The sequence below is a fragment of the Phragmites australis genome, chromosome 4, assembly GCF_958298935.1.
Source record: "Phragmites australis chromosome 4, lpPhrAust1.1, whole genome shotgun sequence".
NCBI lineage: Eukaryota > Viridiplantae > Streptophyta > Magnoliopsida > Poales > Poaceae > Phragmites > Phragmites australis.
Window position 1 is genome coordinate 38,179,598 of NC_084924.1, and position 23,595 is coordinate 38,203,192.

The following is a 23,595-nucleotide window of genomic DNA, read 5'->3' on the forward strand; positions in this document are numbered from 1 at the left end:
TGCCCGAAAAAGTGAGCCAACTCTATCTTATGAAAGATCTTTTTTTTATAATACGTGTTCACTTTTTCTACTTTTCAGTTTAACTATTGAATCACGAAATAAATAATATAAATAAAATCTCACGAAAGACTTTCTACACATGATTCTATAAAATTTGCTCCTGTAAGGCTAAACTACCCTTCCTCGCTAGGCACTTCTCTGGCTAGGCAAGCTAGTACAACAGTCTAATGTGATCTTTCAAGTGATTTAATGTGATGTGAATGTGATTCATGGTCTCTGCTGACTTTTTTTTATTGACTTTCGTTTTAGGAAATCCAAGTGATATAATGTGACCTTGCCCGGATCGAGCTGTTGAATTGAAATAGATCTTGCATTGTACATCTAACAATCGCGTCGAAAGCTATAAGCTGCAACCCTGAATTGCGACCAGACTCTAAGTTGAGTTGTGATGTTTGAGGAAGCAAAGGCAACGGCCAGCTGAGCTCAAATACACGAAATGCAATTTCACATCTACTTATACACACATATTTAATTCCGTCGTACATTTCTCTCGTATAATATTTATCCACATATTAATTTCATCATCTATCTTATGATTTTTTTTATCTACTCCTCTAATATGTATCTTAATGTTGTGATAAGCCAAACGTGTGCATCACCGTGTGAAAATTTTCGTCCCAACAAGAGGCAGCATTTTTTTTGCGGTACGGCTCTTAAACAATCGGCCGGCCTCAACGGAATGCTTGGCCGCTGGTGCTTTGTTTATGCTCACGGCGCTTGAACTGATCCTCGAGAGGATGAGGAACTCTGAGAGCTCGGACAATGGTCAACCGGATCCAAAGTTTCAAAACCTGTGTCGTGACACTCGTCGGCACGGGAAGAAGAGACAGAGACAGACAAGAGCCTAAGCCATGATTTTTTTTTCCCATCGCTGTACACGAGACACCTGCACTGCGATGCCCGGCAATCGGCTGTCAATAGAATAGTAGCCAGCGATAACGCATCGCAATCGTCATTAGTGATGAGCCTATCATGTAATCATCGTACGCATCTGCATGTAAGGAGTCAAAGGGGTTCGAGTGATAAGAAACGGCCATGAACGGCAGGAGCTGGGATTTGTTTATTTACTACAACAGAGGCACGGCTAGTGATGGGGTTCATGACATTTTTTTATAAATGTCTTCTCACCATGCGGTCTATTTGAAGACATTTTAAGGTGCGAAACGAGATGGAATTCTCGTCGGCTTTCTCCACTCATGTAGTTTTGCTATTGGACTACAAACCCGTTCTTATGTCCATGACATTTGATCCCCTGCTTTCTCCAACCATCGATCCAGCATTCCCGTGGGCTCCTTTCGATTTTCTTGGCATGCTCCTCTGCCCTGCCCATCTCATCTGCTTGCAATTAGCTACTCGGAGCTATAATTAGCAGCGGCCTCTGAGTGAAAACGGCTGGAGAGGATAGGAGAGGAGAGAGGAAGACCAAGCAAGCGACGCATCCATTGCTCCTCATCATGCCCGCCCGCACGTAGTAGTACTCTGCTAGTATTTAACCACAGCCCCAGGCTCACTTCTCCTCTTCCCTCGTCTACTGCATTGCGCTTGCGACCGCCCTGCCCGCCTCATGTAAGAAGGGATCGATGCTAGAGGGTTCAAAAGATTTAAAGATGATGACGAGTTCAGTAGCACAAGAGACGAGCCTTTGCTTGGTTATGCCTTGTGTTCTTGTTGTGTTGTTCTTTCCTCATAGCTTTTCTTGGGGCGCGTGGTTTTCTGAATCTTGTTATTCTTTCTGGCTGCTAAAAAGATGGGGAGATGATACTTCCTTGAATTGTTCTGTCTTTTACGCTCTTTAGCCATTCGGCTTTTCATGTCGGAGCCAGATCGCCAAGAAATTAAGGCTTCAATCTTGTTTTCATCCTGTTCTTGCCCCTCTTAACTAGTTAAATTGGACTCTTTTCTCCGACTATAACCTGCCGTTTTGTTTCTAGGTGGTGAAGACCTGCGTACCAGGTGGCGATCATTGTTTGATCGTACACAATGTGGAACTGCTCTGCACCGTCCTCGCTATTGCTGCCGTTCGGCGACGACTGCAGTACGTTGTGCCATCCTACCATCCTCTTTTCTTCGATACGATCGATATACTTCGAAATGTGATCGCGGTTTTCGTTAATGCAGTGAAGTGCGAAAACTCTAGCTCACCGGCAGGAGCTGTAGGTTTGGACATGATGTAAGTTCCATGTCCATGTACTTGTTTCATTCAAGAGATGGCACTCCTGAAGATTTTCATCCTGTCACTTGAAGTGCCTGAATTTGTTCCATCTGAGCAGACTCGCTGCGGAGTATGATCTGTGCCATACTCTGAACTTGTCGCCGTCACTTCAGAGTCTTCAGATACCAACGCTTTTATCTATGCACGGTCGACAGAGCTATCTAGGTAACTTTTTTTCCAGTCAACCTCGTCAAATATGTGAGATAAACACATTATTTTCACTTGTTATATCTATGTACTTATAATGGACTGAGAACAGGGGAGAGCTCGATCTACAGTGGCGAGGCCAGGCCGGCATTTGCGCAATTCGGTTGCACCCAACCAACTACTGCTACTGTAATTTTCTCTTCACCCTATTCAAGTTGAAACCGTGGTAATGGCATGCTAATGCTACTCTGAAACTTACGTTGTTCAGCACCTGGTGAAGTGGACGGCGGCGGGGGCGCCAACGACCGGTGGCGGCAGCAGTCTCAGGGGCTCGAAGAGGCTAAAGGCAACAGCCACAGCGACAGCACAAGGCCCACATCACGGCCTGCGATGCAATGCAAAGCCAACAAGAAATCAGCATATGAAGGTAAGGAAGGTTGTCTGTTGTTTTATTTGTGGAATGCTAGAAGGATCGTCAGTGCCAGAGGGACAGTAGATTTCGATGCCTGACCATCCTGCTTGATCATGGAGGGATTGGGCAGTAACGTTGTCTGAATGTGCTAGATTTTGTTGTCGTTTTACTGTATACAGACACCATGTAAGCGGGGCCAGAAGCTGGGGGACAAGATCACAACACTTCAGCAGCTAGTCTCTCCTTATGGCAAGGTTCAGACGTCAGATCACCTTCATAAACTTGTTTCTTTGTGTCTTGCTCATGCATGTTCATGCAACAATTTGACCTGCATGCCAATTTGAAAGCATTTCTGTCCCTGAGACCTGAATCTGATCTACCCGCAGACGGATACCGCATCGGTGCTCCACGAGGCAGCCACTTGCATCAAGCACCTCCACGAGCGGATCCAGGTGAGCAGATATTCCATCAACCACTAAGCACCAACTGAAGGATGCGTTTCTTTGAACATGACCAGTAACAGATTTCAGTATCTCGCCGCCTTTTGCTCATCTCTTATTATCCGCTTTCTGCAGATTCTGACTGCCTCCTGCCCTGCAATAAGCTCTCCAGCGTCACAGCAGGTATCCTATTCTGGGAATGCATGATGCAATGACAATATAGAGGGGTTAATTTGAATCCTACGTGCTTGTCTTCAACATTTTTTGGCACGGAAGATATTCTCTGAAAAGCTTGGCGTCTGTGGTGGGTGGCAGGACACCGAAGAAGAAGGCGCGACGGATCTGCGCCAGCGAGGCCTGTGCCTGGCGCCGCTGTCCCCGGCCGTCGTGCAACTCGTGTCGTCCGAGGCCGCGCGCGGGCACCGTGACACGGAGGATCGTTGGCGCTGGATCGGCACTCTGTAGCCGGCTGGAGAACACTGCCGTGGCTCAGTTCGTAGGAGTGCAGGGCATGACTTGCTAGTTGGTAGCATCAGGCCCTTCAATAACAGCGGCAGAACTTAATTTTACCGGAGCCATATGTAGATTATGTACTAGTAGTTTAATTAGCACTCACGCACTTCCGCACGGTTATAATGCAAACTGAAATACTTCAGCAACTGCTTTCACGTAATATCTACAAATTATTTTCACGTGCTAGATCTATATGTGAGTTACTATCAAGTGCTTTGAGCCATCTGATCGCTGGATATTACAGTAGTAACGCAAAAGGTAGTATGTATACCACTGCCATGCAAAACAAGGTGTTTCCGGAGGCCAAAAAACAAGTGTTCCCTTCTACCGAAACAAATGCTAATGCGTGAGCCGCATGTAACCCCTCTGTTACTATGTAGTGTTAATTTGCGTTAAGTTGTTGTCTTAAAGTTGAAATCCGACTGCAATCTGTATTTTTTAGTTTTTCTTTTCAGCAGGGGCTTAGGGCCTCTCCTTCTCCTATTGGGCTAGCCTCCAATCTTGGATAATACATAAATTTAGGCTTCAGGCTTGGCTCAGGATTAGGGCGAACCCAACTCGAGGGTTGCACACCCCCATCACAAACCCACTTAAGCCCAAATTCACCCACTGCTCAACCCACGTCGGCCACCTCTCATCTCCCTCCTCTACAGCGCTGCCACCCACCATACACCCCTACTCAGCCACTCGCCACCGTGGAAGCTCCGCTAGTGAGATCCTTCAGCAAGCACTACAAATGTTCTAGGCAAAATCAAAATTATGTCAGTCCATAGCACCAAATGTTTCGGCTTTCTAGACAAATTATTCCATACATTCAATAATTTGTTCTAGCTTTCTAAGGTTTTAGGAACGAACCTCTAGCCTTCTTCCTTGATAAAGGCGACGACGGAACGGAGGATGGAGGAGGTATTGATTACACGTAATTTATTAACCACATGTGTAGAGTCAGTGTAACATATTTTTAGAGTATTCCAAGGTGTCGATTTCTACATGTATTCCTACACTTCACTAGAATCGTTAGACGATGACATTCATGATATAATAATGAGAATATATCCATCAAATTGATAGTAAATATGGTACAATAACTCGTGTCGACATAAGACATGACACGAGGTCGGTGAGGAACTGAGATAGAGTCAGTTGGGTCATGGCGTTACCAAGCCGGCTAAGGCTGTGATGGGGGAGAAATGAACCGACGACAGGGAAGAAACAAACCGGACAAGGAATGGAGACAACGGGCAAGGAGCTTGGCTGGGAGCACAAAGGCTGGGAGAGGTGGAAGCGACACTAAGTGGTGACACAGAACACTCATGGCCATGGCGACACAGTGGACCAATGGGTGTGAGACAATAGGTTTGCATCTAACTTGGGTGACATATAACATCCCCCGCTTGCCACAGCCTTAGCTTCCTCAAGCTTGGCTCGTAACTTGGCTTGACATAATGAACAATACAATTTAGGATGAATTTAAAAAATACCATCGTAAAGATCACTTAAATTGAAAAATAACATGTGTCTCTAAGATATGTGGTCCTAAGGCCCACATGTAATCTCACGGCCGATAGTATTTTTTAATATAGGCATATTTACAATAGTATCTAGTTAATTTTTCCTCCGATTTAACTAGGCCTAAGCAAATCGACACGAGACCAACCAAAAATCTCGAAAACAGACCTAGTGACCTTGTAGGGTTGAGCCTGGCTGCTAAGCTCAAAACAATTGGGCCTGATCCGATCGGCTCGAAATCTTATTTAATTATTTTTACATGTAAAAATGATCGATTGGTCTAGCTCCACCCAATTTTCACAGGCCCAATAGCTCAATGGGCAGGTCTATGCACAAATTTTTGGCTCAAACAAACATGATGTTCAGGTCTTAGTTTTAAGGTCTGTTTGGTTAGACTAAGACTTTTATTTTTTAGTTTTTTGATTTCTAATTGATGGTTTTTTACTATTAATTTTTTAATAATTTTTTAGTTTATTAGTACACTGAAAACCAGAAAAACTCATCATAATAAAATTCTCAGGTTTTAGCTCATTTTGTCAAATTTTAGTTTTTTAGCTTTTCAAAAATCAATTTATAGCTAAGTTATTTTGTCCGACTTCTAACTTATAATAAGCATAAGCCAAAAGCCAAACCAAATATACCCTAACTTTGACCCTATGCACAGTGATAGTGGCCTAGTGGATTCATCCACTTTGTTTAGTACTAGCCTTTCAGTCTACCACTTTGTTTGACCGGGTTCGCATGCCCGAAAGCAGCTCGTGTCCACGGCCCAAGCAAGACCCACCTGCCCCGCCAGGCCGCCGCCACCAACTAACCTTGTCTCTGACCGGCACCAACCCGCCGGCCGGCCTCGCCCGATAAGACCTCGGCCCGCCTCCTACTCCACTCCCACCTGCCCCGCGCGCCGCGACCAGCCAGCCGCCGGCCGCCGCTTCCGCCTCCCGCCGTAGCATCGATGCCGCCCCCGTCCCTCCTGCTCCTGCACTCCCGCGCCCCGCTCCCGTCCCGCGCCTTCCGGATGAGCTCCCAGCCGGCGCCAGCCAGGGTCGTCTGCTCCGCCGTGCCCGCGGAGGGGTACATCCCCGCGGCACCGATCCTCCTCCCCGACGGCCCCTGGAAGCAGGTGACTGACGAAACGACGGGTCACAGTCGCGGCCGCATCGCTGGGAGGGATTTGGCTGGGTTTAAACTGAACCTGGTTGCTGGTTGGTGTGAAATGCAGGTGGAAGGAGGCGTCACGGCTGCGAAGGGGTTCAAGGCGGCGGGAATCTACGGCGGACTGCGCGCCAAGGGCGAGAAGCCCGACTTGGCCCTGGTCGCCTGCGACGTCGACGCCACTGTTGCAGGTAAGAGTTGAGTGTATGAGCTCCTCTGATCACTTGTTAAGTTGTTATGGCACAAGGAGCGAGATTTTGTCTTACTTTTGGAATGCTAGAGTGCACCAGTATTTTACCTTGGCTTATTATGTGTTGTCACGATTCACAACTGAAGAATGTCTATGGTCACTGATGAACTGAACAACAAGAGATGTATGTTCCGATGTTAAATTGCTGTATCGGCTTGTGCTATAGCTTGATGTGGCATATATGATTGGTAAGTTGTCTGTTAGGCTTAGTTCTTATTTTGTGACTCCTTTCAGGAGCTTTTACCACAAACGTTGTTGCTGCCGCACCTGTTTTGTATTGTAAGCACGTCCTTAATACATCAAAAACAGTAAGTTAATCATGTCTGTCTTCTTGCCTTAAAAAAGTTATTTTATTGGAAAATTTTGCGGATCAAATCAGAGTAATCACTCATTGAGCTGTTGTCTGTTTTCAATACTTTGCTTCATAGGCTCGTGCTGTGCTAGTTAACGCTGGTCAAGCAAATGCTGCGACTGTAAGTGTTTATAACAACTGTATCTGTTCTTCTTGCCAGTAGCAGTATTGAGCTGCATTTGGCAACCCAGTGACTAAGATTGAGCTATGTCTCTAAATGATTGGTTGTCAGGGTAATGTCGGGTATCAGGATGCAGTGGATAGTGCAGATGCTGTTGCCAAGGTAGTGTCCTGCCCTTTATTTATGTCAATTCACAATAAGAAACATCGGTATTTGTATTTTAACTGGTAACTAGCTTGCAGCTTCTCAATGTGAGCTCAGATGACATACTGATCCAGTCCACTGGTGTCATTGGTCAAAGAATAAAAAAGGTACACGAATATACATTCCATATGAATCAATTGCCGAGCTACTCGTTTGACAATAGTCCACCAATGATACCTATCTGATGTCTGGGTTTTGATACTACAGGAGGCACTTTTAAATTCACTCCCTAGACTTGTGAGCTCTCTGTCTCCATCTGTTCAGGGGTATAATTAACATTCAGTGTTTTGAGTAACATTATATTTTGCTCGAGCCTTTAAATTATAAAATTTTTATGATAAATCATCAACACTGTTAGATGATACTTACTGTCTCTAACCTAATATTCCTGCCCTTCCATCACAGTGCAAATTGTGCTGCTGTGGCCATCACAACTACAGACCTCGTTAGCAAGAGCATAGCTGTCCAGACTGAGGTTTGACTTTATTGGTTTACTTGCAATGTTCTTCCTTTGGATTTTTATCGTGGCGTAAAGTGATTTTTATTGTCATCAATATGTGTTGAAAAACTAGATTGGAGGAGTGCCTATCAGAGTAGGAGGAATGGCCAAAGGTTCTGGAATGATTCACCCAAATATGGCAACAATGCTTGGTGTATGTTCCCACTCTCCGTTCTCCTTCCAAACATCCTTCCCCTTCCTTCTCTATCTAGGCATGTAGCGAGCTTAATGGTCATTTTTTTCATTATAGGTTTTAACAACCGATGCTCAAGTCAGCAGTGATGTGTGGAGAGAAATGGTCCGGATGTCAGTGAGTAGAAGTTTCAACCAAATTACAGTGAGTAGCCACCCTTGTATATTGTATTGATTACGTGTAAAACAATGTGGAAAGGAATTTGATGATGTTTTTGAATACTTCTATAGAAGGGATACTGTACTCACATCAATCCGAAATGGTTATGGAAAAAACACACCAGAATTTTATTCACGGACATACTTGAAATGTTTGGTGTACAGTGTTCATATCTAGAACCAAACAAAAGCCACTCTAATGCACCACTATTCTACAGAATTATATTTCAATAGATAATGTGTTAAATATTTGACGATGAAATATTTTTCTTGCACTAAGATTAAATTTGTTTGCTAATGTGGCAATCTAACCGGCATGATACATAAACTCAGGTCCATTACTTTGTAGTATTGTTATGATGATACAATCTTCTTGATCTAGTAGACGTAAAAGCCATAACTGTTTTATGCCACAATCGTGAAGGTGGATGGTGATACAAGTACCAATGACTGTGTTGTTGCTATGGCAAGTGGGTTATCTGGTTTATCTGGTATTCTCACTCACAATAGCACTGAGGCTCAACAGCTCCAAGCATGCATAGATGCAGTAAGTCTCTTCCCTGTTCCTTGATATTTCATGTACATTAGGTTCCTGTTTTCACTTTTATATTCAGATGTGCTTTAATGTAGCACAATCATATTTCATAACTCAGTTGTTGTTTTTCTAAAGAATTACTGTTGTTTTTTTCTTCAATTTACATGTGACAGACCAATACAAATCTTATATAGTTCTTAGTAACATACTTGACTGTATATTTTACTGTACCTGTCAAGCGGAAGAAGCTAACTTATTCCTTTTATGTAGGTAATGCAAGGTCTTGCAAAATCCATAGCATGGGATGGTGAGGGTGCGACATGCTTAATTGAGGTAAAGTGATACGATCTGAAATCATTTAACACTTGTTATTTTGGACATGATAACTGAGCTTATACCTTTTAACAAACAGGTTGAGTTATCTAAGAACTGCAGCATCCAATCTATCGAGTTCCTTTCCTATATTTCCAGTAATACAACCTAAAATTCTAATGTGCCTTTTCCTATGTAGGTTGCTGTAACCGGTGCCAATAATGAGGTAGAAGCAGCTAAAATTGCTCGTTCAGTAGCATCTTCCTCTCTGGTTAAAGTATGATATTGTTTCATCCACAGAATATTGCAATTCAGTAGTATATCAGCCTTAACTGTTTTCTCCTATTCATTCATTACCCCAGAAGATCAGAATGATTATATTGTTTATGTCAGGCTGCTATATTTGGAAGAGACCCAAATTGGGGACGTATTGCTTGCTCTGTCGGTTATTCAGGCATTCAGTTTGATGCAAATCAGCTCGATATTTCTCTAGGGACTATTCCACTAATGAAAAATGGCCAACCGCTTCCTTTTGACAGGTTTGAAAACATTGATTGCATATTAGCATATCCATCCACATTTGATTGTTTGAATCACTGTGAGTGAATTAAAACTGCACTCACTCTTTAGCTCTCACTATCAGGAGCTAAAATTCCAACTCTTTTTCTTAGATCCGCGGCTAGCAAGTATCTGAAAGATGCTGGAGATATCCATGGTACAGTGAACATTGATATATCAGTTGGTAAGCTTTCAGTTTGCTCATTGCACATCCAAAGTGAAGAGCATCGTGGTGTTTATTTATGGTTGCACCTGCTAGAAAATCCTGGTTCATAACATTGATTGCATATTGCATCCATCATAGATTTGCTCTGAACCATGTTAGGATGTTCCTGCATTTGATTAGTGGTCACCTTGGCCTTATTCATTGATTTTCTGGATGATCTTGGGGTTACTGCAGTGGCCAGGCAGACCAAACAGGCATCATGAGTTGAATCAATGCTTGCAACAAACACTTGAATATGTTTCTGAAAAGCTGATATCATGCATTACCCTGTTGTATTTCTTACCTGACTAGTCTGGTGCTTCATTCTCCTTATATCTTATGAAATTACGAAATTGCCATTATCAAATATGTCTATCATGTTATTGACAGGGAGTGGAGTAGGAAATGGAAAGGCATGGGGCTGTGATCTAAGCTATAAGTATGTTGAAATAAATGCTGAATACACGACGTGAGATTTATATCGTTCATGTAGAAGATTGTCTTCATTGGTTTGAATGATGTGTGTGGTCTTTCGGTGCAACCACCTTTCCTGAGGACACATATCATATTGCAACGACAGCTTTGTCTTACCAAGATGTTGTGCATGTGTATTCTTTCCCATGAGATCAATCAAATCAATGTTCTGTAAGTGTAATAATGCGATGAATAATGAAGTGACACTGTAACAATGCCGATGTCATCTTGTTCGGTTCCTATGATTATACTGGGAAATGTTGGCCTGACAAAAAAGTTTGAATTTTGGTTTGCTTTTCACTGGTTGATTCTGATTCTGGGTACCAAGTCAAAGTTTCACGTTTCTTCATGGCAGACTGAAATAGTGTGAATTTCACCACTGATACCAAAATCAATTGCATCCCATACTTTCAGTTTTGTCAATAGGATTCCTTGAAAGAACGGGTTTATCAGTTGAGTTAGCATTTTTTCTGCATTTGGTCCTTATGTCCCTTCCGTTACCTTCTGGATAACTTATCAACAGAACATGTTGATATAACAATGGCCACCAGTTTCTATTGTGATGCATTTCAAACATACTTGGTTAATCTATGGCGCCCCACCTTCAGTTACTAATGTCCTTCCGTGGAACCATACCCTAATCCCTTAGCCCCGTTTCTGTACATCTGGTGTTGCCGCCCAAGTTTTGATGGAACCATACCCTAATCCCAAACCCCTTTCTACTAGTGCGTTACTCCATACCTTAGTATTGTTACCCACCTTAGTATTGTTACCTTAACTAGAATTGTGTGTAGGGGAAGGTGAATAATCCAATGCCTTGATGTCAATCTATATAGAGTCCTCATGGGCTATGGGCCTAGAGTATATATACTTAGTAAATGAAGCCGATGATGTATTTGAGTTTGAGCTTTAGTAAAGAAGTCTGTAACTTGCAATTTTGATGGCACGTACTGAAGAGTAATTGTTTTTTTATGACAATGAGATTGAGTAAAAAAGTATCAGCATTAATATGCTTTGTGATTTTATGCTTCACAGGATCATTAGCAATCTATATGGCTCCAGTGTTATCATATAAAAGATGTGTGGGTGCTTCACAAGAGACTTCAAAATTAGCCAATAACCAGATAAGGCATACAATCTCTGAAGTAGTAGTGACAATGGCTCGAAGTTCTACCTCTGTACTAGAATGTGATACAACAGTCTTTTTCTTGAACTTCCATATAAGAGGAGAAGTACCAAGAAGAATACAATAACTAGTGATAGAATGACTAACCATCAGATCACTCATCCAGGTAGAATCCAAGTAAGCGTAAAGCTGAAGTAGACTAGAACGAGCATAGAACAAGCATTGAGATGACATCCCCTCGAGTAACGTAACACCCGAAGTAAATAGCCAAAATACACAGAAGTAGGAGCACTCGCAAATTGACTCAAAATATAAACTACATGAGCAATATAAGGCCTAGTGACAATGAGATAAATAAGACTACCCACTATACAACAATATCGAGAGGGGTCCTCAAGGGGTGTGCCATCAGTAGGACAAAGGTGCAAATGAAGCTCCATAAGTGTATTATTTGTCTACCGGTAACACCAGAGCTAGCCATGCAATCCTAAATATATTTAGATTGAAAATATGAAACATTTTTTTCATAAGTTATGATTTCAATCCCCAAGAAGTAACTAATAGAGTCTAAATCAGACATCTGGAACTGCTCATTGAGTTGTTTCTTCACATGAGCAACATGCTTAGTATCGTCTCTGACAACAATATAGAGGAGAAGCAAAGTACGCCCTTGTGGCGATAGATGAATAAATAAACATGATCATGTTCACTAGGTGAAAAACCATAAGCCTGAATAACAAAAACAAAAATGCTCAAACCAAACACGAGGAGCTTGTTTGAGACCATATAAAACATGGTGAAGGCGACAAACATATCCTAAAGAAAATCATTCTTAACATCCATATGAGAAATAGTCCAAGAACGAGTAGCAACCACTTGAAAAGAATCTGATGTCGCCTAGAGAGGGGGTGAATAGACGGAATCAAAAATTTTACAAACTAAAATACAGCGGATCAACAAAATGCGGAGTCTCCGTAGATTTTTGTGGACTTTTCCGCAAATGTGCGGAGGTTCCGCAGGAATATGCGGACACTTCGGATATTTCTGAGAAATTTGAAAATGCGCCTATGTAACAACAACTTGAATCAAGTACACGAGTTACCAAGCACCAAAAAATGTGTTCCAATCTTTTTCTTCAGATACCTGCAGCTCAAACCTTGCAAAGAGATAGATCGAGTCAAAACTGTAGGAATCAATGGATACAAGAATATGAAGCAAATCAAAACAGAATGACAAGTAAGACACAATGATTTGTTCACCGAAGTTTAGCCACTCCACAAAGAAGTGCCTACGTCTTCGTTGAGGAGCTCACAAAGAGCCGGATCTCTTCCAACCCTATCCTCACCCAAGTGATCACAAAGATCAAACTAGCGTTACTTACTCAATTCATATGAGTTTGTTTCAAAAATGCGGACACTCCGCATTTGCACACTTTTACAACATAAGGGCTAACCTAGATGCAAAAACAAAGTGTTCGAGGTAAAGATGACCAAATGGGCCAATCCGGCCGGCCCAGCACGGGCCCAACTCGGCACGACCCGAAATCGGCACGGCCCGATTGGCCCATTTATTGTTACGGGCCGTGCCGTGCCGGCCCGCGTGCCGAGCCGTCGGCCCACGGCACGGCCCAACTGTCACCGTGCCGTGCCGGGCCGGCCCACGGCACGGTCGGCACGATGGGCCCGTTCGGCACGGTGGAGGCACGACAGGCCCATTTGGCACGACGGGCCAGGTCGGCACGGGAAGGCACGACGGGCCCGGCCGGCACGGTGGAGGCACGTTGGGCCCGTCAGCACTCAAAAAAATAGGAAAAAATCAAAAATAATAGCTAAAAAAATCCAAAAAAACAATAAAAAATATAGAAAATAAATACATAACATTTTTATTGATTGGTTGCCTCGTTAAAAACCTTTCTACTAGAAGGAAAAAAGAGTACAACCTATGATTATGCTCTGAAAATTACATGATTTTATTAGAAACCCCAGAATTTTGCTTGCAATTTTTAATATGCTTCCTCAGTGTCCTGTTCCATTTGGAAATCTGGCACCTATTTATATGCTGCATATATTACACTTAGCAAATCTTACCTGTTCCCCGTTAATTTCTCTGAAGATCTTTTCAAAATGTTGCCACACCCATGACCATGCACGCGAGTTCTCGGCGTCTTGATCCATGAATTGAAATATGGAATTGGTTTCTTGATGTGAAGTGACTACTGGCTACTTGGCTAGCAAATAGGAAAAGAGAGATGGGTGGGCAGGGTGGGCAATGAGAATACATGGAGTTTGAGATGGAGTAGATGGTATTTATAGGCCACGATGAGAGGAGAGGTAGGTGGGGGTGGGGCCACGGGGGGTATTTTAAAAAAATAAACAAAACACATGAATAAAATAAAAAAACCTTAGAAATAATAGGGGCACATGATTAATTTAAAAATGAGCTTTATTGATAGGTTGCCTCATTAAAAACCTTTCTAGCAAAGGAAAAAAGAGTACAACCTAGCTCAGAAAGTTTGAAATTACACGTTCTCATCAGCATCTAGATACAAATTTTGGAATGATTCTTCAAGCTCAGTATTTTCTGCAATGTGTTGCATTCGTGTTTCAGCTTGTTCCCAATCCTTTACTATGGTGAGTATTTCAACCATCTCACTTGATAGATTTGTTCTTCTCTCTTCGATTATCCTTCCTGTAAGACTGAAGGCAGCCTCAGAAGAAACTGTAGATACAGGAACCGTTAACAAATCTCGCGCTAACAGTGAAAGCACTGGATAATTCGTCTCGTGCTCATGCCACCATTGCAGTATGTTGAAGTTTTCTTGTTCGTGGCTGATAACGTCATTGTCGATGAAGGTAGTTAGCTCCCCTCCGGATGTTGGAATTCCGGTGCCCGTAGACGATCGTGACGAAGAGTCTGAACTTCTTGATGAAGAACCTGCACCAAATATTTTTCCCCACGTTGTCGTCTTCTTACTTGTTGTGGGTGCTAGTGGAGGTCGTTGCAGGCGAACTCCGCCATACTTTGTTTCATATTTACTATAAACTTCGAATAACTTAGAATGAATATTAGTATAATAATTAGAATAATCATGGCCAAGAGCATCACCTAGAATTACGAGAACTCTACAGAAAGCTGCAATTTTAGCTCTAGGATATAAAATAAAGGCAAAGGCGTATAACAAAGGAATTTCTTTCCAATACTTTAAGAATTTAGATTTCATAGGAACTACACAATCTCTTAGAAGATTGTCATTTTCATAGTTGTTTAAATGAGTAGCAATTTCAACAATATTATGCACTACTAAACAAGATGTTGGATAATAAACTCCTGATAAACTCACAGTTGAATCATAAAAAAATTCAAAAAACTCCAGTATCCTTTCAGCAACATACCAATGCGCTTCCGTGAGTAAAGTTTGACCCCCATGCTGATGGTAATACGTATGAATAAACACACCAAATGTGCTCTTATATGGTATAATATTTTTAAGCATCAAGAAAGTAGAGTTCCATCTCACCGGCATGTCCAGAGCAAACTTACGTGGACGCACACCCATTGCAACACAATACTGTTTATATGCTGCAATTCGTTGGTTAGAGGAGTTCACAAAAGATATTGCAGTACGAAAATCTTCTAAGTATCGCGACAACCTCTTCAAACCGGATTTTACTATAAGATTGATAATATGACAAGCACAACGTTGATGTAACAAGAAAGATTCAGCATAAGTACTAAACAACGGAGTAAGAATATCCATTGCTCTAGAATTTGCACCGGTATTATCTGAAGTGATAGAAAATATTTTATTCGTGAGGCCAAAGTCTGCAACTACTTGAGATATTTTTTCAGCAATATTTTCACCGGTATGCGCGTTGTCAATCAAACGAAAACCTATTATTCTCTTTTCTAATTCCTAATTATTATTAACAAAATGAGCAACCACACTAAGATAATCCTCTCTAGCCCTACCTGCCCATATGTCCGAGGTCAAAGCAACTGAAAATGTACATGTTTGCAACATTTCTTTAAGCTTGCTACGACACGTATTGTAGTATTTTACCATATCCCTACTAGTTGTCTGTCTAGAAACATGCGTGAACCTAGGATTATGAGCTTGCTTAATGTAATCTTCAAATGCAGCAGACTCACCAATATTGAGTGGTAGATCCGCTCTTGCAATGAAGCGACATAGCTCTTTTCGAGCATTGACAGAGTCGTACTCCCAATGATGAACAGAGCCGTCGGGGTTGTACTGCAACACCGTCTGCTTCATGGCTGCTCCACTCTTTCGCTTGCAACTTATGGCGTGCCTCTTCAAGTGCCCCGTTCCATCTGAGGGCTTTGCAGATAATTCATTTTTACAAATATAACACCTAGCATACCTGACACTTACCCCCTCTTCCTCTTTGTAGATCCTTTCAAAGTCTTGCCAAACTTCAAAAGTACCGGCTCTTGATCTTTTAGACCCGTTGCTTGCTAATGTGTGCGCACTTGTAGAGCCTGACGATGGAACTGTTGCTGCATCACATGGATCTGGATGTGAACCAACCGGAGGTTCACCGTCGGGTCCATCATCACCTGCAGCACTGGTATCAAAGGGGCCGTAGTCCCCTGTGAGTCCTTGGAGAAAAAAAATCATGATATATGGATGTATCATGATCACCGGCATCCATGAACAATGTCGAATGACACTACAAAAATTGTAAATATTCAGAGTTAGAAATAATCAAGTAATAAAACTAATAATAAAATAAGACTCAACAACGATGCAAAAAAATCACCAAGATTTCTTCAACTTCAAGATAGCAAGTCAGCAGGATGACGATTTTGGAATTGCTCGGATTTTTTTGCAACAGTTCAAACTAATTTTGTCAAATTATTGCTAATTCTCACGAACTTTGAGACAAGAATGAGAGGAGGAAACAAGAGAGAAAATGGTGTTGCTGGTGTGGAATGGAAGGGCAAGGTGCTCCTCTATTTATAGGTGAAAAATGGTGATTTTTGCAAAAAAAATTTGAATTTTTTGGAGCTCAAACGGTCACAAAATGGCTATAAAATTCAAAAATATCGGGTTAACGGGTTAAACGGGCCGTTCCCGGCCGGGCCGTGCCCCCTACGGTGGGCCGTGCCGTGCCGTGCCGGCCCGACCGTGCCGTGGGCCGCCGCGTGCCGAGCCGGCACGGTGGGCCGTGCCGTGATGGGCTGTCGCGTTCCCGTGCCGGCCTGCCGTGCCGCGCGCTCGGCCCAGGCACAGCCCGTGGCCTCGTGCCGTACCGGCCCGGCCCATCTCGGCTCGGGCCGGGCCGTGCCTACAGTTTCGTGCCTCGGGCCGGCCCAGTAAGCACGGCCTATTTGGACATCTTTAGTTCGAGGTGTCTCTTATGGGTTGTTTTATCTTTTGAGCACTGTCTCTACGCAAAGAAGTAGATTTCGTATCACCCTTTATAGTACGACATTCTAAACTCAATTTCAAAAGATAAATGAATTTAAAACTATACAATCTATGTGCCGCTTTCCTTTTTCCATATTTGGGGGTCACCGTGCATCGAATTCTCACTGAATTGAATTACACTTGTTCATACTTCATAAAAACTTATTAGTCCTTTAATTGTCTTGTTATTATCACCAAAACCCACTTAGAGATATAGATACATAATTGAAATTTCCTTGACACTTGGAATCCTACATGAATTTACAACGCAGGAAAGTAAAAAAGAAAGAAGCGTTTGGATGATACATAGTAAAAAAGCAAGAATCCAAGACACAATAGAAAGAGAACATGAGGTGCCATTATATGCATATATATTCAGCATATATTTCTATTGAAATATTGGAGGTGCCATTATATGCATATATATTCGTTTTTAAGCCAACAATTTTTAGAGCTTTAGTTTCCATATTTTTGTTGATGCCAACAAAAGTTGCTCAGCATACAAGTATTTTCTTTCATAAGAACATCTTTTTGTTACGGATTAGAAGTCACATTCTGAACCATATTTTTACCATGCCAAATTTCGTAACCAACTCATTGGCAAACATTTCCTTTGTGCCGAAAAACTGCCCCCCCCCCCTGGTCTGTATCGAAAATTGCATCCCAAAATTCGACAAAAGAATTAGTCACTACAGAGATTTTGGTAACAGGAGGATACAAATTCTAATGTAAACCTTAGGAGTACCATATCTCTGCCCGTAAATTATTTTCTTCCAAATCTTCACCAATGTGAGCAAACAAAATCTGGCGATCCTTGTGTTCAGAGTTCAGACCAGCACTGCTGGCCCTTTGCCGCTCGCCACTTTTCGCTGCGAAAATTCACCTGCTCGCTGGCGCCTGTTGCCGAAGATCCCCTTCCCGTGGGCGGGAAAATGAAGGCGCGATTTTTTCGGGGCTCCCGAAATCTCCTCGCGCCTGATTGGCTGAACCACCCCTCCCACGGATCGTTCCGCAGGAGACTCCACCCAGCCGTCCATCTCCCTCACGATCCGACGGCCCAACGCCCTCGCCGCGGATCGACGGACCCACCATCCCTCCCCTCCCCTCCCCGCCGTTTAAATACCCGCGGCGCCTGCCATTGCAGAGCACATCACAATCTCGCATTCCACCAGCCTCCTCCTTCCGAGCGATTCCTCCTCGTCCCTAGAACTCTAGAAGCGTCACGAAGCGCAGCAGCGGCCATGGACGGCACCGGTGCAGGAGCGGGCGGGAAGGTGAAGAAGGGCGCGGCCGGGCGCAAGGTGGGCGGCGGGCCCAGGAAGAAGTCGGTGCCGCGTTCCGTCAAGGCCGGGCTCCAGTTCCCCGTCGGCCGCATCGGGCGCTACCTCAAGAAAGGCCGCTACGCGCAGCGCGTCGGCAGCGGCGCCCCCGTTTACCTCGCCGCCGTCCTTGAGTACCTCGCCGCTGAGGTAATTAATTTCCGTGCTGCCGACATGATGCCATGTGTTCGTTCTACTCTGGCAATTGCGGTCTCGTGGTGTGGTGCTCAGTCGGGGTGCTTTTGCTTTGCGATCAGGTGCTGGAGCTGGCCGGGAACGCGGCGAGGGACAACAAGAAGACGCGCATCATCCCGCGCCACGTGCTGCTGGCGATCCGCAACGACGAGGAGCTCGGGAGGCTGCTGTCCGGTGTCACCATCGCGCATGGCGGGGTGCTGCCCAACATCAACCCGGTGCTGCTGCCCAAGAAGGCGGCGGAGAAGGCGTCCAGCGGCGGCAGCAAGGAGGCCAAGTCGCCCAAGAAGACCGCTGGCAAGTCCCCTAAGAAGGCCTAGAGAGTCGAGTCATGTGCGATGTGTAGCGCCGTGCCCTGTTGACATGTTGTGCCTAGGTTGTAGATGGGATCGATGGGTGTGCTAGCTAAGAAATGGGCCTGTCATTGTAGCTCCTGAGATCTTTGCTTTTCAATGGAACTTTTCAGAATCAACATAGTTCTTCACAGCGTTCTGTGCTGTGCCCGATTCTTGTATTCTTAATTTGCTGTGCGGTTCGTCTCAGTGGTAAATTTTTCTGATCTACGGATTTAGCGGTAGGCCTTGGGTAATTGATACTGATCTGCCGTTCTTGGTTGCGTATTGGCCTTGGTCGTGATCTGCAAACCTGTTTCTCTCGAGATTTAGGGAATCCTTTTGTGTTCGTTTTGGGATGAATCGGCTTTGAGCAGACTCAAATCTTTGTTAGCATGTGGTAAAAGCTGCACTTGGCATATAGGACTGGAATTCATGCGCTTCCTCTGAATCCGATGCATTCTCTTAGGTTAAGAGGTGGGCTGCTGGCATTCCAATCAAATGAACGTGGAACATGAGGAATTGCTTTTCAATCGGTGTTCGTTCTTGCGTTCTTTCTGTAGGACCAGATTTGTTGCTCTTGTTTGAATTTTGGCGGAGACGGTTGGCGGGCTATTCTGAGTCCCTCCGAAAGTTCAGTTAAACTAAGCCAGCGGGAAACGTCTTGGCTTGCCAATCTTTATCCTTTTTTTTCATAAACACAAATACAACTTATGTACACACACCATCACATGAATACACTTACATAATATTTATTGAAGACTGAAGATATGAAGTTTGATTAATAAATTTACCATAGACGTCTTGCTATTGACATATGCTTTACTTATTATGAAAGAAAATTTCATGTTGATAAGACATGTAAAGAAAATATAAAATTTGATTTTTGATAGGTACAACCACTTCTTTTAACCATTAAACCAAAACTTAGTTCTCTTATCGCGCACATTCACTGGGATGCACTTGGTGCCACAAATGTGTTTTTTCCTTCACCAACTACGAATAAGTTTGAGCGGATTCAGATTTTTCTGTAGATAAAGATGTCAACATTTCTTACACATGCGGCCAGGCCAGGAGAATAAAGTAGCACAACTGGAATTTTGAAGCGGCATGGTAGAGCTCACAAAATCAGAGGCCAAAATCACCTTCTGCATAGTAATTTCTTACAGAGCAGTGCTTCCTACAGCAATTGGAGGATCCAGTTTCTGACATAACCTTTGTACATTACTCACGGTCCAAGTTCAGAAACAAACAGGAAAGAACAAGTTCAACTGCAGTAGCTACGGTAACAAATGTGCTTGCTCATGAACCAAAAACTGGCTCATATTACTCATGCACACCATACACACCACCCGTATACATACTAGAAGAAAATAGAAGGCTTAATGCCTGCAATGCGCGAGAAAGCGTGATACCACTAAATGTGTACCCTACTTAATCTAATCCGAACTCAACTTAAAAACAGATGAGCAACTGCGTTGAGGGAAACTCGAACACAGACGGGTTCCTCGCTCCCTTGCCGACTTACCAAACGAGCGGCTCGTTCTGGTACGAGTGTGTATTCGGGCCGCTTCTAAGGGCTTAGGCCGAAAATGATTTATGGCTTCAAGGCCCATCCATCTATGGGCCCTCAACGACCCGTTCGAAAGCCCAAAAAGGAATATCGGGAAGGCGTTAGTGGCAGCGAAGCGAGCAGCGGCATCGTGTGGCCTCCGTTCGTAAGACAGTTGGGCACCGCAAAGCCAACCCGTTCGGATAGATAGCCGATGCCCCGCCTCCCCTCTCCCCACCACGCCTCCACTGACTCGCCGCCGCTGCTCCCACTCCTCCCGCCACACACCCATGGCGACGGCTATGATGGCTGCAGCCACCACCTCCTGCTCGCGGCGCCGCGCGGCGCCGCTCCTGAAGCCCGTGGCCTCCTCCTCATCCAGCTCGGCGCGGCCGTGGCGGCCCTCGACGCGGCAGCTCCCGGGGCTGCTGGCGACGGCGGCGGCCGCGGTGGCCGCGGCGCCACTCCCGGCACTTGCGGAGCAGATGGAGAAGGCAGCGCTGTTCGACTTCAACCTGACGCTCCCTTCGATCGCGATCGAGTTCCTGCTGCTGATGGTGGCGCTGGACAAGCTCTACTTCACGCCGCTGGGCAAGTTCATGGACGAGCGGGACGCCAAGATCCGCGGCGAGCTCGGCGATGTCAAGGACGCCTCCGAGGAGGTGAAGCAGCTGGAGGAGCAGGCAGCCGCCATCATGAAGGCGGCCCGCGCCGAGATCGCCGCGGCGCTCAACAAGATGAAGAAGGAGACCACCACAGAGCTGGAGGCCAAGCTGGACGAGGGCCGCCGCCGCGTCGAGGCCGAGCTCGTCGAGGCGCTCGCCAACCTTGAGGCCCAGAAAGAGGAGGCCGTCAAGGCGCTGGACGCGCAGATTGCCTCCCTCAGCGACGATATCGTCAAGAAGGTGCTACCATCCGCGTGACGAAACCAAATCAGCGAGCCGGCCGGCGTTCTTGGCCTTCTTCCTTAGCTTTTCTGTGTGTGTATACGCTGTTGGGGCTCCGTCCATTGGTGTCCCTGCCTTATCCTAAGATTGTAATTGCATGAACATTCTGTCGCAAGTATAAATGAATTACATTTTAGAAGAAATTGGGATGGATTGGAGTCTACATCATGAATCATTGATGAATGGTGCTCTGTTTACCAAATGTTTGGGATGTTGCAGTGGAGTAACAATGTGAAAATTGCTTGACACTTTCATGCTTCTTGTGATCCTGGCTCGAGTCGAAAGGAATCATTCAGCTCCTCTCAGTCAGGTTCAATTTCATTCAAGTACAGGACATTCTCGAGCCATCTCAATCATCATGTCTCAATGGATTGGTGTTCCGTAGTCACAGACTCAAAGCCTTCTGTCTCAAACGAATTCTGAAGAAAGACAGAAATGCTAGTAACAAGGAAGAGAAAAACCCGCCCGGAATGTCCCGGTAGAAAAAATGCCCCAAAGCCGAGAACTCGATCAAGTACTAACCCACAAACTTTTGTGTGAGAGAGCACAGGTCAATCTCTGTTAAAGCAAGTACATATGGCTCTCATGATGGGTTTTTATGAAAAAGAAATAAAATCTAACAAAAAATGGAGTGTTTTTTCTTTGAGGTTTCTCTGAAATTCTTATGAACTCTGAAGGAAGAAAGAAATTTTGTGTAGGAATGGGATTAGGTTCAAGGGCTGTTTGGTTTTTGACCTCAAAGCCTTACCAAATATTGTCTATGGCTAAAGTCAGGGCAAGGCTAAAATTAGAATAAAAAGTGATGTTCGGTTTGTGGCTAAGTCAAAATAACTACAGTGCTAAAAGAAAATGTTTGGATTACGATCATACTAAAATTTGCCAAAATTATACGTATGATATGTGGGTCTCACGTGTCATTGATTTTTTTGCACAAAAATATAGTTGACATGTGTTTTGATTTGTAGATTTAATTACTATGAGTACAATGATATAAACGTATCATCCATTAGACATCATGTTTAGAAGATATAATCGTTTAAATGTGTCGCGAAACTCAAAAGGTACTTTTAATGTCTCCAATCAGCTACTGACACCTTAACAAGAGCTTGCATGTAGCCAAGCTAAAACTAGGGTGAGCGAAATCGGTTGGCGTTTTGGCTTGCTTTGCCGTGCCCCTACCAATTTTTGATTGGCTGGCCAAATGTTGGTTGCAATTCAAGTGACAGCCAAATCTTATTGGCAATACCAAATTTTGGTCTGGTTTCAAGGACTAATAACCAAACAAACCCTTAGAGTATCTCTAACAGACGCACTATCTCACCCTCCATCGTCAAAATAGCGTGTGCAATGCTAAAAACACGCTCCAACAGGGGCACTATCGCACACGCCATTTTCTAGAGACCCTCCAAATCACCCTCATCGCACGCCAAATATAGCGCGTCCTCTCAAGTCGCATCGAGCAACCGTCGTGTTCCCTCCCGCCTTCCTCCCCTTCCTCTCTCTCCTTCGCCATCGACCAGTGGCTCATTCCTCCCCACCGCGATGGTCCTCCTTGTGCACACGCCCCTTTTTCTTTCTTCTCCCCAGTCGAATAGAACAGAGAGTAGAGCAGAGCACAGCTGCCGCTAAGCCCAAATCCAACATGCCACCGCCGATTTTTGCTGAGTCCGAGCCCCAAAAGCAAGTAAGAGGACACCATGAACATCCCGAGCCGAGTCCACGCGGATCTGAACATTTCCCTGGCGAATCAACGTTTGCACCACTGTCTTCTCTGTCGCATGCGAGATCCTCTGCCACACACCGACGAGCGGCTACTACAAAGCTTGTTCTGATCAACCAATTCCTTAGCCCGCACTTTGGTGCACATCAATTTTTCCTTAGCCCATCGTCGACAGGGCCACGACCAGGCCCTCAGCCTAAGGACCCCCTGGCCGGCTTCTCCTTGGTGCGCTGCAACTTCTCCTGCCTTCAGCCAGCCAATTTTCACATTCGTCCTCCCTGTTCCAGTGCGTGTGCCGCCGTCGTAGTATGACCGCTGCCTATCTCTGCAGTTGACCATCCCTCACCAGCCGAATGACCCCAAACGAGATCCCCTTCGCGCGTTGAGCCCCCTAATGCCCTCCCAGGCTAGGTGCCACCACACCCCTCGCTGCCGGTGTGCCGAACTGAGCCGCCAGTGCCGCTGCCCGACACTGTGTGAGCCAATTGTAACCTGGTTGGCATGGACTTTGGCCCCACCAGCGGGAATATAAAAAGTGAAATATGTTTGTTGAATTGTGAAGAGATATAAAAAAGATTGATTTTGGATAATTCTCTATATGAAATATAAATGGTGCAATTTAACTATCCGCCGAAGACGCTCTTACAATCTGAGTAGGTGCGTA

General features: G+C 44.5%; 4 protein-coding genes across 4 annotated transcripts; all 4 read left to right on the forward strand.

The window, feature by feature from the left end:
- The first annotated feature begins 2,040 nt into the window (after positions 1-2,040).
- Positions 2,041-3,732, forward strand: LOC133914382 (uncharacterized). Its single transcript, XM_062357499.1, has 9 exons — positions 2,041-2,092; positions 2,170-2,230; positions 2,331-2,437; positions 2,532-2,608; positions 2,688-2,846; positions 3,011-3,085; positions 3,218-3,283; positions 3,436-3,454; positions 3,587-3,732. The coding sequence occupies exons 1-9, from the start codon at positions 2,041-2,043 to the stop codon at positions 3,697-3,699; spliced, it is 729 nt and encodes a 242-aa protein (XP_062213483.1). The 3' UTR covers positions 3,700-3,732.
- A 2,290-nt stretch (positions 3,733-6,022) lies between these two features.
- Positions 6,023-10,528, forward strand: LOC133916386 (arginine biosynthesis bifunctional protein ArgJ, chloroplastic). Its single transcript, XM_062360032.1, has 16 exons — positions 6,023-6,416; positions 6,516-6,639; positions 6,933-7,006; positions 7,127-7,171; positions 7,283-7,333; positions 7,414-7,482; positions 7,583-7,641; positions 7,781-7,850; positions 7,948-8,028; positions 8,125-8,211; positions 8,650-8,772; positions 9,031-9,093; positions 9,272-9,349; positions 9,466-9,611; positions 9,744-9,814; positions 10,226-10,528. Exons 1-16 carry the CDS (start codon positions 6,249-6,251, stop codon positions 10,306-10,308), a joined length of 1,392 nt encoding a protein of 463 aa, XP_062216016.1. The 5' UTR covers positions 6,023-6,248; the 3' UTR covers positions 10,309-10,528.
- Positions 10,529-18,022: 7,494 nt separating this feature from the next.
- On the forward strand, positions 18,023-18,852 carry LOC133916388 (histone H2A-like). Its single transcript, XM_062360034.1, has 2 exons — positions 18,023-18,335; positions 18,443-18,852. Exons 1-2 carry the CDS (start codon positions 18,108-18,110, stop codon positions 18,698-18,700), a joined length of 486 nt encoding a protein of 161 aa, XP_062216018.1. The 5' UTR covers positions 18,023-18,107; the 3' UTR covers positions 18,701-18,852.
- Positions 18,853-20,467: 1,615 nt separating this feature from the next.
- Positions 20,468-21,354, forward strand: LOC133916387 (ATP synthase subunit b', chloroplastic-like). Its single transcript, XM_062360033.1, has one exon. The coding sequence runs from the start codon at positions 20,555-20,557 to the stop codon at positions 21,185-21,187; it is 633 nt and encodes a 210-aa protein (XP_062216017.1). The 5' UTR covers positions 20,468-20,554; the 3' UTR covers positions 21,188-21,354.
- The last annotated feature ends 2,241 nt before the right edge of the window (positions 21,355-23,595 follow it).